Source organism: Rattus norvegicus, chromosome 18 (assembly GCF_036323735.1).
Source record: "Rattus norvegicus strain BN/NHsdMcwi chromosome 18, GRCr8, whole genome shotgun sequence".
Taxonomy (NCBI): Eukaryota; Metazoa; Chordata; class Mammalia; order Rodentia; family Muridae; genus Rattus; species Rattus norvegicus.
Window position 1 is genome coordinate 63900363 of NC_086036.1, and position 18595 is coordinate 63918957.

General features: G+C 44.5%; 1 protein-coding gene across 18 annotated transcripts in view; it reads left to right on the forward strand.

Annotated features, from left to right (window-relative positions):
* Positions 1-18595, forward strand: part of Ldlrad4 (low density lipoprotein receptor class A domain containing 4) — a 329078-nt gene that overhangs the window by 111274 nt on the left and 199209 nt on the right. For 15 of the 18 annotated variants that reach the window (XM_039097102.2, XM_039097106.2, XM_039097104.2 and 12 more), the window contains one exon: positions 15939-16379. In XM_039097102.2, coding sequence (XP_038953030.1) covers positions 16340-16379 — 40 coding nt within the window. In that variant the 5' untranslated portion in view covers positions 15939-16339. Of the gene's footprint in view, positions 1-10093; positions 10972-11344; positions 12012-15938; positions 16380-18595 lie in introns of those variants that run through there. The other 3 variants (XM_039097110.2, XM_039097108.2, NM_001271365.1) reach the window with 3 other exon arrangements.

Here is an 18595-nt window from a genome sequence, read left to right on the forward strand (position 1 = left end):
TAAACACTTAAGAATGGAAACCACAGGGGCGGGGGAGAGGGTCACTGGGCAGGCTGCAACGTTCCTTTTTAAAATGGACACCTTTAGGACGCTACTAGAGGAAAGTGAGGGTAGAAGTTAACATGCAGGGTTTAGAAGCTCACGCATGGGCTTCATTTATTCCAACACCCCGAAGAGCTGGGTCTCTAGAGCCAAAGCTGCTATGTGGCGGTCAGAGGAGTGCCGGAGTCAGCTCTGAGGACCGCTTCGCCTTTTAACTCTGCCATTGCCTTTGGATTGCCTTTGGTTTATGACCTTGGCTTTCCGGCACTGTTTGGACAGCTGACAATAGCAATGCTGGTTGTTCTCATGTCGATTATAAACTATGTCGTGTCAGGTGCGGGACTGTCCTCAAATAGGTGCTCCCTGCGCTAAGTCTTTACAAAGAGAACCACTCACACTTGAACACGTGTAACATTCTAATCGACAAACGAACGGCAGTAGAGCTCTCATTCAAGTGGGACCGGGAGCGATGCAACTCAACCCTTGACCTTTTGGCTACCAATATTAAAGGTCTCTAAAGTGACCCAGGGTACCATTGCGCTCTGTGCTTTTGTCTCTTCTAGGTCTGACCTCACTGTCAGAAGGCTTTAAGTGAGTGAACACAGGAAACTCTGAACTTCAGAAGGCTGGTCTCCAGTATTCATATATGGGGATCATATAAATGTTGTATTGCAAAGAAGTATAACTAGTATAAAAGAGCTTTAATACACACCGAATAAATATGTAAGTGTGTCTGTGATAGATATTTTTGGATATATATATAATATCTGATCTAATATGAAATATTGCTTAATTTTGGCAGTGGAAGTTACAAGTATGAATTTATTAATATTTTCATTCTTTTCCACAGTGATCATTGTTGCCTTTTAAAACAATGTTCTTCAGAGACAGATGCTATGGGGTGTGTGCACGTACATTCCAATTAGAAAATCCTTGAGACTCTGCCATAGGCACCCCTCTGGATGCAATAGCATCAGGCTTTTATAGGAAATACATTTCAGTGTCAAATCGATTTCCCCATATTAATGATCATCGTGGGAGGCCCCAGCCCTTTGTGGGCGGTGCTACTCCTGGGCAAGCCACAAGAGGCAGAGCAAGGCACAGCAGCAAGCCATTGAGCAGCCCCCCCCCCCCCCCATGACCTCTGCCTTGGTTCTTGCTTTCAGGTTCCTGCCTAGCTTGAGTTCTGACTTCCGGCAGTAATACATTGTAACCTGGAAGGATAAGATGAAGCAAGCCCTCGTTCCCCTTGTTGCCCTTGGTCATGGTGTTTCTCACAGCAGTAGAAATCTAAGACAAGCATCTCCATTGTATCTATCTTCCTGCTGAATACTAAGCTAAACCTTATGGGTAAAACGCAAATTAAACTCTTGCCCTCACAACTGTTAGGATGAAGTAAGGGGAACAGTATGTGCAAGAAAAATACGAAGAATACAAACATAAGAAAAATAACGGTTATATGTTAATTAGTAGCAGCTGTGCAGAGCTGAGATGTAAGTACTTGACATGTCAGAATATTTTTGGGTGTTGTAGGATCAGGGCTAACTGAAAAACAGAAATGGAGTCTGACTTGGCAAGTCTTTTCTGTCCTTTCCCCGAAGAAGCTGGGGACTCCAAGTTGAAGAAGATGTTTCCTTAAAAATAAGTAGGGTGTATTCTGTTGTTGATAGGTGATGGCTTGTGGACCGCAGAATGACTGGTGCCTATTTAGACTAGTGAAGTCTTATTGCAACATGGCTGCCCTAGTTTGTTTACGTGTTGCTTGTGTGGCTTCTCTGATACTGTCACGACAGGGTTCTGAGGTAAGGGACAGAGACTACGTAGTGTATAAAGCTGTTTACCATCTGGCCCTCTGTAGACAGTTTGCTGACTCTCCAATTGCCTTTTCCTGTAAACAGAAAGTAAACACATGTAGGCAGTAAATACTGACAACTGATTTTCTGGCTTGGGTCTCACAGACTAACAGATTTTAGTGGTTCTGGGTATAAGCGTGGCTCTGCATTTATCCCTAATTATTTTTACTATTTTTTTTTTATTTTTTTATTTTTTTCCCCACCCCCCTATTTTTACTATTTTTAATGGAGCAGCCATTAAACCATTTAACGTAACAGCCAGCTCCTCTTCCTTTGGCCTATTCTAGCATAACTGTTGAGTATACTCATGTGTGTGCGTGTGGGTGTGTATGCGTGTGCATGCTTGTGTTTTACGTGAATGCACAAATCCTTGGCTTTGATTTAATATCTCATCGAAGCAGTTGAGGTGCTGTGCTTTCTGAGAGTCTAAAAGCTCTCAATAATCATTTACATCTTTATAAAGAGAAGTTTATGTAGGATATTTTATATACACATATAAATACCTAAGGGCATATTTTTGCCTCAGTAGAATGAAAATGCCTATCTCGGACTCTGCCTGTGGTTATAGGGCTGTGCAAAAATGCGTGGCTATTTTTGATTGTGTGCAGACTAATTAAATAATTCCCCCTTCTGCTCACTTAGAATCAGAATATTATATTTTCAAATCAGATTGTGACATTCAATTATCTATACTCTAAATCTTTGCCTTTATTTTAATTTCAAAGATTAATACGCTACAGCTTTTGAATGAAGTACAAAGTGTATTTTGTGAAGTAGTAACTTGGTTTTGAACCTTACACTAATATATTACATAATTTTAAACTATTTGATGGCTCAGGTGCGAATAAGGATTGCTTTTTTAATTAACCTGATACCTTTAGCCAAGACCGTGACACTGCTGTGTACATTTCTATTTAGAATAGGGACTTTAGAAATGTTTGATTTATTTATTCATAAAAATGTATCATTTATTGTTATGTATGTTTGTGTCTGTGTGAATGCATGTCATGTGCACGACAGTGTCCATGTCGGTCAGAAGGAGGAACTGAATGCGGGACCTGAAGGTACAGGTACTTGTAATCTACTTAGGGTGGGTGCTGGGAACCAAGACTGGGCTCTGTAAGTCGACGCTGTAAGCCTCCAAGCCAGCTCTCTAGCCTTCATTACTTTTTAATAGTAAAATCTCAGAGTTCCCCCAATTCTTTAAAAGTGATTCATGGAAAGTCCCACTCTTGTTTGGTAATGCGCTGATATTTATAAACGTTTGTTAGACATCTCATTCATTTTCATTTACCAGTTTGACCCTCCCAAACATGAGGGACTTGCTTTTATGTTCCGAGACATTTGAGAAGTTCGAGAAATCAGATTTGAAGGAGATAATCATGTTTATTTGGTGACTATATGAGAAATCAAATCCCTTCCCCCCCTCTTTTTTTTTTTTAAGGCAATCTCTCTATGTAGCCTCAGCTGGCATGAAGCTTACTGTATAGACCAGGCTAGCCTCAAACTCATGCAAATTTACCTGCTTTAGGCATCAGGTGCAGGAATTAAAGGTGTGTACTCCCACGCCCAGCTGTTTCTCCTTTTATCAACTCATCTTTACATAGGCTTTCTCTGTGGCATTTAATAATGTCTGACAGCATGACGTTTTCATCTTCTCCTCGATTCTTTCTTTTCAATCCCGGCCCCTCTAGATGGTTCCTCCTGCTTTCATAACATTCATGTTCTTAATATCTAAATTCCACCTCTGGGAGAAAATATACTTTATTTAGCTTAACATGACAATCTATACCTCTGTGCAATGATATAATTTTCTTTTTGAGGTTGACTCATAAGACAGTGTCATAAAGACACTATGTGCCTCTTGTCAAGTTTTACTTATTATCTATTGATAGGAAAACTGATTTCATATCTTGATGATTGTGAATATTGCCACAATAAACGGCTGTGTAGGTATTTCTGTGGTGTGTTGACTATTTTACGTAAATTCCTAAGTGGTGCAGATGGTTGGAACAGGCAGTAATTGTATATTTTAGTTTCTTGAGACCCTTTTGTACTGATTTTCATAGCTGCCATTCTAATTTACATTCTGATATACTTTTTAAATGTCCAGTTGCCTTCTGATCAATGTGGTTATCTCTAGGGGGTTAGAGACGCTTAAGGGAGAACAGCAGGAGGCAGAAGTCGATGTCCTCATCAGCTTCCAACACCCACACAGTCTACCTCAGAGGCCAGAGATGGGTAGCCCTGGTGAAGTGCTACTGTTGAAGTGACCATAGTCTCCACCTTTGCTATGTGGAGAAGGCACTTAGGACCAAATTCACTGATTCTAGGATCTCACTACTCAGACATAGTTGAAGATTGAGTAGCATTTAGGAGGAGCATTCCCCGTAGCTGTTTGGTAATAGATCATTTTAGCCATCTTGGATTTGCCGGGCTCGTCTCTGCTTTATCAAGGTCCTCCCAGACTTCTCAAGCACGTTAAATTCTGGGAATCTCTAGCTTAGGACATCACTCTCCTGGAATGGTCAATGTTAGAGTTGCTATTGGAGCGAGGAAACAGTACAGAATTGTGGTGCGAGCTTCCGGGGGCATCCGTTCATGCGGTCAGAAATGAGTCTGCTGTCCACTTAGGTGTGGACCCACTGCTGTGATTCGTGTCTCCTCTGGTTGACTGAAGGGAAGCTTGAGCAGGCAAGTCATCTCAGCATGTGTTGGGAAGTCACAGCTGGCTTTACCCATGTAGTCCAGCCAGGTTTACTTTCTCTGAGGTTCTGTTGCATTTCTACAGGGCCCGTCAAGGCCTGTGGGCATAGCTCCAGGCATGGCTTGATATTTTCAGGCAGTCTAGATACCCAACCTCCATTCTTTTCTCTTCCAGTTCCCATGGAAACAGATGGGGGAGGGTGTGGAGACTGGGCATGGTACTATCTTTACCCCGTTTTTTTTTGGTGATGGAAGGTCTGTTTCCATGGGAACTAGAAGGGAAAGGGATGGTAGTGGAGTAACTAGACTGCTTTTAAATTTCAGTGGCAGCTCCTGTCCTCACTGTGTAAAGCCCACTTTCCCCAAGTTTACAGCTAGGCCAGGAGAGTTCTTGTTTCTCTAAACGTGACCATATTTATCTGTAGGGGAGGGAAGCGGGGCGGGGGGAGTAGGAGGAAGCTCTTAAAATATCCTCGCCAATATTTTCGTTTTCCCCCAGGAAACCCTTTTTAGGTGTTGGTATAAGTTATTTAAAAACTGTCTTTAGCTATTATTTTTTTGGTGCAGTTTTATTGAACATAATAAAATGTTTTTATTCAAGGGAAGCGTGGAGATGAGTCATTTTAAGTAGAGAGTGATTTCTCTGATGTAGGGAATCCCTTGTTTGTTATGCACTAACTGGTGACTGGCTTTCTTGGTCGGAATGGGAGGGAGAGCCAGGGCTCCAAGGAACACACAAGGGGCTAGGTTACGAGGAGTGACTTACGTGGAGGTGCTTTGGTTAGCAATAAGTGAACCACCAGTACTGACCTATGTAAGCAATTAGTTAAAGATAACACTATTACATTCTAATGAACACCAGGCCTCAGGTTTAACCCACGGAGTGTTCAGCCGTGTACAGAAATCCGTCAGGGACTCATCTTTTTCTTCTCTCTCTATACAAGCAGCTTCTTTTCATCCCCCACAATCCAAAGGACCACACTGCCTCTTCTCAAAGATTCTAATGACCTCAGGGAATGTTGCCCCAACCCCCTCTATGACTACCATCTCAGAAGGGGCCATTAGGTACTCCTGTCATATGCGCAGGCTATGCAATATGCCCGAGGAGGCTTCGGTGACCCGTGCAGCTGAACTCTAACTCTGGTGTACGAGTCCAAAGCTATGCTTGTCTCTGTGGTCACCACACCTTCATAGCAGGGACAGTTGGTACAGCCACCAAGGGATGTGTAAGTACTTGTCTAAGGAGAGCCCCCTTTACACCCGCCCCTTCACTCTCTTCTTTATTTTTCCCATCTCACTCACAGTTACCAATATTTACTTTGTTTTCAACTCAGCACAAACGTCATAGGTTTTTGGTGGTTGCATGGGTAGGCTGGGATAGTTGGGAAACAGTGGGCCACAGGAGACTGAAGAAGAAGAGGATCAGCTTACTTTCCTGTGAGGCACGAAAGCTGCTCTCCATGGGTGTGACCTGAGAAATTGTGTTTACTTTTCAAAACTGCAGGAAGGAGGGACACGGGAAAAGATGTCTATACATCGAAGTAAAGTATATTTACTTTATTCCATTCACATGCCCCTGGTCTTTCCCTTACACCTGCTTGCTTATTCTGGTGGCCCTGGGCTTTTAGTGCTCTGGCCTCCAGCTTCAGGAGTTTGTGGAGGCCTAAGAGAGAAGGCATTTCTTACGTGGTGACTGCAGGAGACCTGGGGAAAGAATAAATAAGGGTTAGATTTTGTTAGGTTAAACATGGCATAGTTTTAAGTTTTTAAATAGTGTGTGTGTGTGTGTGTGTGTGTTAGAGGGGGAGGGGGAGGGAGAAGGGGAGGGAGAGGGAGAGGGAGAGGGAGAGGGAGAGGGAGAGGGAGAGGGAGAGGGAGAGAGAGAAAGAGAGACTTGTTCACAGGTGTCCACTGAAGAAGCAGGTTCTCTAGAAGAATAGCAAATGGTCTTAACTTCCGGGCCATCTTTTCAATCACCAGATGACAGTTTTAAATATAGAGGAAGTGTGACTGATGTGTGATTTCAGTGCCGTGTTTGGTAGGAGTTGCCCTCTTGCTTCTGGAGCTCTTGTTGGTATCTGGGAACTGGGTTACTTAGGTCCTGCCTTTAGATGCATTAAGACAGACACTGCTGAGTACTGAGTGTGTATATTGGCCTCTTGCTGGAGGACACTTACGAATGCAACAGCGCCCCTGTAGCCGTGTAACAGCGCTTCAGTAGCTTGGCCAGGTGACAGGTGCGTGGTGTGGGGCACGTGACAGATTTCTCTCATCCTTCCAGGGTCTGTGTGGAAGCACAGGTGCTCTTCATGACAGATGGGGACTCGCAGTTCGTTCACACTCAACCTTCCAGGCAAATATGAAACCATGTCAATATTTCCCTTAAGATATGTGGAGTCAGGGTGATTCATCGGCTGGTTTGGTATGAAAAGTTTTCTCATGGATGTAGCGTTCATTATAGCGAGTACTGGCCAGTGAGGGTTCATTTGTTATACCCTGGGGCGCGGCTGCTGCTGGCTTCAGCTCTGGAGCCAGCCTCAGACCGTTATGTGTTGTAGCATTTAAACATCTGCTTAGCCATTCATTTCTTTGGATTTCTGTGATCTGACTAAGTGGTTCCACCAACGGAGGCTGACTTGGTGTGAGCCTCACTCATTGAGTTTCAAGCCAGTGTCTTAGAAGATAGAACAAGCGATTGTATCGAGGTTTGGTTTGAGAAACCGCACTTCTCCCAGATGGGTGAAGAATGGTGTGTTATTAATCTCGTATTTCTTCTTCTGGTTTCTATAAATGATAATAAAACAGCAGACTGATTGAAGGGGAGGAAAGACATACCTGTGTGCACTGTTTCTCCCAGGGCTTAGCAAGACTTTGCTTGATTTTTCTTAATAGGCATTTGGGTTTCTTTGAGTCTTTCTGCCAGAAGACAGGCTGTTAAATAACCCTAAAAGGTGTGTGTGTGTGTGTGTGTGTGTGTGTGAGAGAGAGAGAGAGAGAGAGAGAGAGAGATTAAGCAATGGGTTAGTATGTGCCCGCACCCATGCATGCGTGCAGGAACAGACAGACAGACAGACAGACAGACAGACACACACACACACACACACACTTGTTGATTAAAATTATTTTGCACTCGTATTAGGTTGTTCTGCTCTAATATCCTACTGGTGTGCAGAGAAACACTGCATTTACCACAGGCCAAGACTGAGCCTTGTGAATGATCAGAAGGCATGTACCCTGGATAGCATGGGTGTATGACTGGAAGCCAGATGGGCAATGGTGGCATGAGAATTGGGTGTTCCTGTTCTACCCATGTCTGCTCACCATGAGCCCTAATGAGGATGCCGTGGAGTTCGGGGAGCCCAGAGTTTGGGCTCTGGGACAGCCCTTCCCTGTTTGTCATGGGAGGTTAGTAGGATGTCTTGACTGTATCATTCCTTTCTTGGGTGTTTGGGAAAGTTTGAATGCACATGAAGGCCTTAAGAAAGCCAGCGTTTCACACGGACAGTGAGTTAAAGAGGAAGAGGGAGGAGAGGGCGGGCATAGTAGCTTGCAGTAACACTCTTGACGGGAGATGCGAAACCACAGCTAAATTCTCTTTCCAGCGCTGCTCTCTCAGTCTAATATTTTGGTATGAAAACATGAAAAAAAATTGGATATCGAGAAGCTTTTTCCTTTTAAAGGCAAAATTTTCTCTCCTCTTCGCCACATTTCATTCCTAACCCACACATCTTCTCTAATTCTGTCCTCTCTCCTCTGCTTTTCGCCGGGTGTTAATTTTAGGTGACATGGGATGATTCTGAGCTTTGGTTTTTGTCTATTGAGAACCTTAAAAAAATCAAGAGGAATCAACCGACAAACTGTGAAATGAAAATCGTTTTGCATCCATTTGGGTTGCATATGGACTGGAGGTGGATGTATCTGGCCATTTTCCCTCCGAGTCCTGATTTGTGTAATTTGCTAAGGCAGTGGGTAGTAGCAGAAGTTTCAGTGCAGGGCTGGTTCCATAGCACTTACTGGGTATTGGTGTCTCACACTAATCTTCTGTTCAAATGTGTAAGAGTTCACAGGGCAGATGCCAGCCTTGTTCGTCTTTTACACCTGAAGTAACTGAGGCATTCACTGGGGTGGGCATTCAGTAATTGAGTAATTCAGTCACACTCACACTTAGAACGAGAGAAACACGACATGGTCCGACTCAGAGCCCGGCATTCTACTCTTTGACCCGTTGTGTGCGAAGCTTTTGTGTTCTAAATGGTGGGAAGTCCAGAGCCCACCCAGGATTGCTTCAGGGTTTGAGTCCTCATAGCCATCAGCCTTCTTAACTATGGTTGGCGGCCCTTGCTACTTCTAAAAGTGGCTGCAGGGCTGAGGCAGGAGATTGGGAAAATGACTAGGATGTTGAAGATAGGCTTCATAAGTGTAGTCCAGCTCGAATGGATTGGGCATCTGCTATCTTCCGGTCTCTGTGGCGAGTGCCAGAGGTAGTTACAGTGCGTTCAGAAGCAGCACCACAGACAGAAGAACATGGGGGCCTTGTGGGTAAAAACTTGGCTTGTTTGCTCTCTTCTGTCTTCCCTGTGCCTAGTATAATTTCCGGTCAGAGTAATGGCCCCCACAAATTGATGGTGAAATACTCACTGTGTACACTTAGCCTTTGCGATGTCCACTAGGCTAGAGATCGGGATGTATCGTGGCCCAGTCACAGTTGTCCATCAGGGCCTGGTGTAAGCTAGCACCAAGAATGGCTCACCAGCGGGAGTGTCGAAGTTGTTTTGCACAAACGACTTATTAGTCCATATTCTCTTTTAGTCTTGTAAAGAGTGAGTCACGTCCCCCATTCTTCTGGTACAAGGATAACCCTTTCCTGACCTCTTGTTTATCTGCCAGGCCCATTTTAAGACAATTTTATCTTAAGACTTTTGTTGTGGGGTAAGGACTGTCTTCTAGGCTGGAGGTGGGAGCAGAGCCCTGAGTGGGGTGGGAGTGGTGGGATTTCACACTGCCTCCTCCTTGGCACCCACGGTCTAGGTGTTCGTGACAGGTCAGGTGATGTTTAGAGAAACCTTTACCTGAGGACTTTCTGACTCTTAGGCAAGCCCAGACTGTCTTCCTTGCGCGTGTGAGCATTGTGGGCACGCCCACGTGAACAGTTTCGGCATTAGGACGTAGAGATCATGTCAATATTCCTCCTGGTTCCTAGTGAGCAGGTTTGTACTGGTATATACTGGTACCTCCCTCCCTGGGCCATCATCTTCCTTGGTTCTGTGTACATGTACAGAGCAAGTTGGAGTTTGGACTTGGATCCAAATCCGTGGCTCTGGTCCTGGCTTTGTATACAACAACGCGCTAACTTTCGACTTGTTAGTGCCTACCTTCTGCGGATGCCTGGGAGAGTCTCATCTATGTCTACCTGATAGACAGCTCCACACTGCTTCCTCTGCTGCTGAATCACGAGGCGACCATTAGGCTTAGCCCAATTCACAGAGCATAGGTTTATTTTCTCACATTTTGGCAGCTCCCTGCTTTTCACAGGTTGGAGTTGAGCATTCGACCGCACGCTCTACTCATGCTTTCTCCAGCGTTTATGTTTGCAGAAGCAACATTCCAAGGAGCATTGTCATAATCGCTTTCCTCGCTTGCAGCTTCTCTGTGTGTTTGATTCAGACACCGTATATATTTAGCGCTCGCTTCCTGAATTGTCTGCCTGAAGACGGCGCTCCTTTATTCTGAAGATAAAACCAGCGCGTGTTGAGCTACCCCAAGCTAAGATAATTTGAGATGGTAACACAGAAGCTACAATCCGTGTCTTACCTCCGAGTCACAGAAATGAAAGTATCATGAGTTACTTCCTCGCCCCGGGGACTCAGCCTCCCCTAGTGGCTGGCACAAGCGCCTTTGACCGGACACCTGAGCAGACTCTGCGTGATTGTGTACCACGTGCACGGCAAGCATGTCGGCCTTGTCCCCCCTCGGCCAGGCACACAGCCACAGGGGACTATTCAGATTGGAAAGGATCTTGAATTTCACCTCCTCAGTTTACAGACGAGGAAATGGGAGTCTAGACAGGGCGAGTGACTTGAGCAAGTCTGAGAAGTGGGGCTGGAATTCAGGAGTGGGACTTTCCCGGGGCACACCCTGTGTTTTTCTTAATCAAGTCACATTCTTCCTCCTTGCTCTCTTCCACTATCCTCTCTCTTTTCCTCTCGTCGTTCTTCTCTTTTCTCCATTCCCCTCTCCCCTCCCATTCTTTTCCTTCTCCTCTTCCTGACATCCCCTTTATTCCCCCTCCCCTCTCCTCTCCTCTCTAATCTTTACTTGCATTGGTCCTTGCTCAAGTTTCAACCATCTGCCCTTCGGGAGGAAGAGCTAAGTAAGTTGGATAAGGAACCCTTAGCTCTCTTTCTTTGCACATCTGCCTCAATAAAAATCCTTTGTCGCGTTGGGTTTTAAGGGAACTAGCATTTGATATATTCTGGTAATGTCATGGTAGAAATGCTCAAGTGTTTTCAGGCTAGCAACATTACCTCAGTCTGCCAAAGTTGAGGACCACCTCTTCATTTTGTGATGTTATTTTTCTTCCTGGAACTTTTCTGGTGGGCAGAGAGCGAGAGGTCATTAGATACAAGCCAGGTCCTGGACTCTGGAGGCACTGGATGGCTTGCAGCTCTCTGCTGCTTAGTCTGGCTGTCACCTAGGTAACAGACACTCTGCCAGCGAAACAGTCTGTCCACAGTGAAAGGAAATAAAAACACAACCGCAGTGTTGATTCTTTGTATGTTAGAATTTTTTTTTTTTTTTTGAACGTTAACTTGATTTCGAAAGAAAGGATTTGCCACTTCTCGGTTGGGCTCTGGCCCCTGTGCCCACTGTGTGACCTTCCTACTTCCTGGACCGCATATCTGTTTTTACCACGTATTTCTGTGGGGGAGTGGGGGTGGCAGGAACGCTAAAGGAAAAGTGAGGTTAAGTTTTTGTTCTTGAATGAGTCCCAAGGAGGACTGTATTCCACATCAGTTTTTATGAGCAGCTAGCAAGGCAGACTTATTCTACAACTGATTTGGTTCGGTTTGGGGAGTGTTTATGTTTTTAAAAATGTCCCTTCCTGTGGGGGTGTTTTTTTCCATTGAGTGTGCTCTATTTCCTTAGTTACTGTTGCTCTGTTACGGAAGTGCTTCAAGACGTTTTTCAAGTGCAGTATTAAATTAATTTATTTCCTGGTTAGTCCTTCCCATCTTTCCAGGATAAATAGAACACTGGAGCAGACATGAATGTCTGTCTGTCTGTCTGTCTGCCTGCCTGCCTGCCTGTCTGTCCCCCCCACCCCCATCTCTGTGTATATGATGCAGTGGGCTCTCTACAGAGGGTGATCTCGCGTGTGGTTCAGGCTGAGCCCGTGACCTTTTGTACTTGGTAAGTCTCCTCCCTCCATAATTATTATTATTATCAAGCTGAGGTCATTCAGGTTTAAAGAGCTACCCCAGGTTTGGAAGCTGGGGAGAGCAGGAGGGCACGAGACATACGTAAGTCGTGGTTCTCTAACACATCAGACAGTTGGGCTAGCTAGCTTCTGCAGGGTAACTTCTCCTTCTCTGTAGTCTTGATAAGTAACTCTTGCTAACTGCATGTCGTAGTTTCAAGGGTAGGACGCTCTGTGAAGCGTGACCACTGCAGCTCCTCACGCCTTCGTGAGGGGGTGAACTCTCCTTCCCCACCCCTTATGCAAGAGGATCAGAGCTAAGCAGAGCTGAAGTCTGCTTCTCCACCTGGTGCAGAGCACTCGTAAGCTCAAGGCTCAGGGGAAGATTTCCATAACAGGTATTTGCTGGACCCTTCCATGAGCACCCATTTGCCTTGTGTGAGGAGCAGTACTCAGGAAACATCGTGTTAAATGAACGAGTACTTCCGTCCAGTCACATAGTCGTTCGACGAGTGTCTCTTCACTGGGCACCTGTCAGGCAGAGGCAGTGCCGTGTCCTCGTGAGAAGTGTGTGCTTGGTGATGAGGACCTCCGTGTGGAGCAGACTGTGTGAAGTGCTGGGAAGCCAGGCCAGAGCCAGGTCTGAACTCCTCAAAGGCATTTTCCTTATATACTCTTGGCTGTTAGTAAGTCTTCTCTATTACAAAGCTTGCTATTCATGTCTTCAGGTTATTCTTCATAAATAAATATAAATTATATATCCTATATAAATAGATTCTTTATGTATCACACATATAACATACATTATGCAATATATAATACATTACATAATAAATATACATTACATAACAAATATAAATACATACATAATTTTATATAATTGTAATTATATATAAGAAATGTATTATGCATATAATATAAATATATGTAATTATATTTATTGTTATATACACTTATATTCTTTCATATTCTGTCTCTATACTTCTATTTTTTGTCTTGATTTTTCCTGATACATGTTCTGGATAGTTTCCCTTGGTCTGAGGAGCATTGTATTCCTCTCATTGTATATTTGTCTTTTTGCTCTATTGAATATCTCAATAATATGCAAGACAGTCTTGCTTTGATGGAAATCCATTTGTTAACTTTGCCTTTTACTTCCTGTGCTCCTAGGGACATAAAAAACAAACCAAAAACAACCCAAAGGACATACTAACGAGGCTGTGTTTCGTAGTTCTGCCTTTGCGCCATTGGGATCAGCTGTGTGTGTGGTGAGAGACCGGGTTATAGATTCTTTCCTCTGAGTGTGGATCTCCAGGTTTCTCAGTACCTTTCATTGAAGAAGCTGTCTTCTTCAATGTATGTTTGTGAGCCTTTGTTAAGGATTAGTTGGCTGTAAACATTGCACTGAACCCTGGGCCCTCCCGTCTGCTGCGTAGGACAGTGTGCTATTTGCTGTTGGTGCTACTTTACTTCCCAGTAAGTGTGCAATTTATCTTGATGGCGCATGGAGTTTTGCTCACAATTGCTTTGCAATTGAACTTGGGATTTAAAAAAAATTCAGTTTTCATGTGTGTACATGTGTGTCGTGGGTTTGTGCCTGTCCTAAAATGTATGAAGAAGTGGTTACCTTGGCGTCGGGGTTACAGACAGTTGTCAGCTGCGGTGTGGGTGCTGGGAACTGAACTTGGGTGTCTTGGAAGAGCAGCGAGTACTCTCAACTGGTGAGCCATCTCTCCAGCCCTGGATTTAGAATCCACATGGTGGTTACATATGGATTTAGAATTATATTTTCATCTCTGGGAGTAATTAACATTGGTATTTTCATGGGTATTATATTTAATTTGTACATCGTGTTGGACAGTATGATAAATTTAACAATAGTAATTCTTCTAATCCATGAGCATGGCCTTTTTTCTGTGCGTGCGTGCGTGTCCGTGCTGTCTGCATGTGTCTCTGTGTGTGTCCGTGTTGTCTGTGTCTATGTGTGTCTGTGTGTGTGTCTCTGTGTGTCTGTGTGTTTGTGTTGTCTGTGTGTGTATCTGTGTGTCTGTGTGTCCACTTGAATATACTCCATCAGAGTTTTGCAGCTTTATACTGTAAAGATTACTTACTTTTCTTTGTTAAATATATTGCTTCATGTGAGGTCCACACTCTGATGCCAGGAGCAAAGGGGAGTCATGAAGGCTTGGAGTTGAGGGTTGGGGAGAGAGATAAAGAACTTCAGGCACATAAGGCACACTTAATTCACCAGACCAGGGTTACACGGCAAGTAGCTGCTGGCTGGCACCCAGGCACGTGGTGTTACACATGGGCCACACACAGGCAGGCATAAGCACAAACACAGATTGGTACATAGGCCCCATGGAAGTAGACAAACACATGTACAGACAAACACACAGGCCGGCAAAGACAGAGGTGAAAAGCTTAGGTCTCTGACCCCAAGGCCATATTTATATAGAATTCACACAAAATGACATTCCCTGAGGAATAGTTACACAGCAGAGTATATCACTGTTTACTTTTGGGGTTCCCCAGACAGATGGTGTCAGTCATTTTGTGCTGACTCATAGTGCATCAGATGGCTACATCAGCTCCATCTTGTCTAAACATAAGCTGGCCCTTGCTGCTTTCTGCTCCCAATACCAGAGTTTCTTCTTTTCTTTTCTTTTTTCTTCTTTTCTTTTCTCTTCTTTTTTATTCCTTCCTCCCACTCTTTTTCCTCCTCCTATTTCCTGTAGTCGTTGTGAGTTGGGATATTTTTATTTCTTTCTCAGTGATTTTACTTTGATGTTTAAAAATTGTCCTTATTTTGGGGTTGGGGATTTAGCTCAGTGGTAGAGCGCTTGCCTGGGAAGTGCAAGGCCCTCGGTTCGGTCCCCAGCTCCGAAAAAAAGAACCCAAAAAAAAAAAATTGTCCTTATTTTTATAAAGTGCTGATATTTTCGCTGTCACCTTTATTAAAGTCATCAATCCTAGCAATCTTTAGGAAGGTATCTATGTTTTCCTGTTTATAGAAACCCAGGTCTCGGCAAGCTTGGACAGTTTGACTTAATTTCTAAATCAGACACTTTGGTATTTTCCCCTCGCCCTTTTTCTTCAGCTGGAACCTCTGATGATGTGTTGAGCGAGAGTAGTGTTGGCGGATGTGCTGGTCTTGAAAATGTTTCCGTCTTTTCCATTGGCGTGGTATTGGCTTCGTATATTATCAGTCTTACATCGCCTGTTTAGCTTGTGTGTTCCTTCTCTACCTAACGTCACGAGGAGATGCTGAAGTTTATCGAATGCTTTTTGTGCTTCTGTTTAGATAGTTGTTTGGGTTTGCTCTCATCCCATTGGTGGGATGTGTCATGTGTTTCGATATCTGCTGAGTCATCTTTCATCCCTTGGATGAGCTCCACTTGATCATAGTGTCAGAGTCGCTTTTAAAAATTGGCTTCTTCCAAAGCTTAATTTTACGTTCTTCTAGGGCTGATGGTCATTTGCACGAGTTAAAGACCCCCTTCTAAGACCTCAGGATTCAACTTTGGGAAATTAACTTCTTAAGAGTGTGAGTTCTAAGTAGCCCAAGGAAAGACACTTGGAGATTGTGGTCTTATATCTGTTACTGGAGTTACTTAGAAAATAGATAATGTGTCTGAGGGTTCTAACTGGGGGTTCCTCCTCACCCCTTATCCGAGTGTTCACAGGAAGGTCATAGGCCTCAGTTGGTTTTTGCTTCTTAGTTTCTGTAGGCCTGCTAGTCTGCTGCTGTGTTTTTTCTGTGAGGCAAGATCTTGCTATGTAGCCCAGTCTGGCTTCTGCGCCTGTCCTGCCTCAGCCCCCTGGGTGCTGGGATGACAAGTATGTATCACCAGCTAATCTATTGAGCTTCGTGGTTCCCAAGGTCCCTAAGAAAGTGACTTCTTTCTTTTCAATTTCAGCAAGAACAAAAGCAGAGCCGAGAACAGCAGAGCCGAGCAGACTGAGAGCCCTTGCTGAGGCCGAGCCTGCTCACTGAGAGGAAGATGTTGGCTGCTGGGAGGCTGAGGAGCCCTTCGTTTTGAGGTGGGAAAGCGGGTTTCAGCAGGACAGCTTCTCCGTCCCTGACCTCACCATGGCTTCAACTCTCTGGCTGGATGGTTGATGTGACTATGTGTCCCATATGCCGTCGGACTGTGTGACATCCAGGTAGCCAGTGGGCATCGGATGCTCCCAAAAGCTGGACCAGCAGAGCGATGGACTTGGTCAGGCTAAAATGGAAGTGACCTGAGGCCTCGCCCAGGCGGTTTCTTCACAACAGGACAGCTTAAGAATTGAAACACAGGCTCGTCTGGGGAGCAGTATGCCGGAAGCTGGTTTTCAGGCCACAAACGCGTTCACAGGTGAGAGCGCTCTCCACTTAATTGGGTGGCTTTGATTTCACTGTTGGGTCATGGGTAACAAAATAGCCAACAACGGTACATGACAAGGAGGAGTATTTAAACTTATAATCTGAACGCTATTTGGAGTCCAGGCTGCCATGGTGATGGATTTTGACAGAATAATAGTATACCCCACCTTCTCTAAATAGGGCTGTTCCATCAACAGAACAATGCATCAGTAATTTTTTAAGAAGAGGGATAGGCGAGCTCTCCAAGGAGAAATGTATTGCTGACCAGTAACCTTTCAATCTTTCCCTTCCATTCTCAATTTTTATCTGCGTGCTAATGCTGCGGTGGGGTGGGCCGTGGTGGCCGAGACAACTTTGCACTTAGGATCACACGCTCATAAAGGAGCAAGCAAGACACAAGGATTTACTGTCCATTTTCTCTGCTGGCCATCAGTTTGCACGTTTTACAAGGAACCGCTGTGCCTGGCTAGCACTGGAACCATGGCCTGAGATGGTACAGTGACCTTGGATGTTGAATTCTGGTTCTTTTCTGATTGACTTAGCATCCTGGGAAACGATTTCATCTTCTGGGCTTATGGTTCCCTGTTTATTTGGAAAAAAAATATAGAATATATTTTATATATGAATATATATATATATATATATATATATATATATATGACTAAATAGGTATTTAAGCATTCCCTCAAAAGACCTAGAACAAAGCTGAGCTCTTTAGCATCGTCTTTGGCAGCTTCGGCCGCAATCCCAGCCTTCAAATTATTGCTTAGCCCTTAGCCCGTGTGCCTTCGGTTGTTGGGGTTTCAAGACCTGCTTCTTTGTGGACTCATTTCCCTTCCTGTGGAGGGTAGTGACTTGTCTGTCACCTAGCCTCCTTGATACCCAGAAGGCAACTGAGGATGGAGGATGTGTAGACAGACACGTCAAGAGGGTCCTAAGAGTGGTTCTGAGAAGAAGGGGATAAGGATAGAAACAGGAGAGGGACAAGAGGGGGAGCATCTGCTTCCTCACCCCAGCCTCATCCCCAGGCTGGCCCAGAGGCTGTCTCTGCTTCTGAGGATGTGAACAGTTACAGCAGCTGCCATTTCCTTCCTGACTCCTGAGGCTATTTCCATGCCCCTGTTGCCACCGTACACGAGCCGCTACTGGTTCCTAGTGGTCTCCACTTAGGCACATCCAGCTCTCCCCACTCCTCTACCCCAAGGACAAAGGAAGACAGACCAACCTGGGGTTCTGTGTGAAGCAACAAGCAGAACTCCCCATTCTGCTTGGAGAATCCCTGATAGGTAACACAGGGCTTTTCAGACATCCGGGCCAAGCAACGATGACTGCTATTGTAATTCCCAGCTGTGTCTGCTCCCTGTAGCTCCCTCCACCCACCATGCCTTGCTCAGTCCGTCCTTATGCAGCGCCTCCCTAGTTCATATTTTCTTATCCTCTCTCATCTTTTTCTTCAGAACTCTATTTCTCTCTCCTTTTATCTCTACATAGCTGTGTTGGCCCTGCTTCGAGAACAATCACACAAGACCTGGGGATGGAACTCAGGTCATCAGACTTGGTGGTGACTGCTTTTGCTTACTAAGTCATCTTGGTGAATCTAGCTATATCTTGGGCTCATACAGCTACCTGGGTTTTGCCTTCAGAGATTAGAACTTAGTTATTCTCAGTATCACCTAAATCTGCTAAATTGGGACCTTTATCCTAACAAGATCTCTGGTTTTTGTGTATATTAAAGCACGAAGCACAAAAGCCAGTGTCATACAGACAGCAAGCAGTGTTTCAAGAGAGGCCAAGGATGTGTTGGGAGAGTTAGTTTCAACCCAAGGTGTGGCATTTGTTTGTACCTTCCTTAGCCAATCTCATTCTAAGATGCTATTAGATACCTAATACTATATATGATAACACATTCAGGATGATGGGTTTCTCTTTCTTTTTTCTTTTCTTTGTTTTTTTTTTTTTTATCTTTTCCAAATTCCTGAGAAACCACTAGCGATAAAAATAAAGGTTATACAAGTACTTGGTCTGGTAGTTAAACTCTATTATCAACTGCTAAGATCTAGAGTCAACTGGGAGATGGACCTCTAGAGATGCTTTTGTGTGGGGGATTATATTGATTGAGGTAAGAAGACCTGCCCACTGTGGGCGGCACCATTTCCTAGGCCAGGAATCAGTACTGTATATAAAGGAGCTGAGCGCAAGCATCCATAG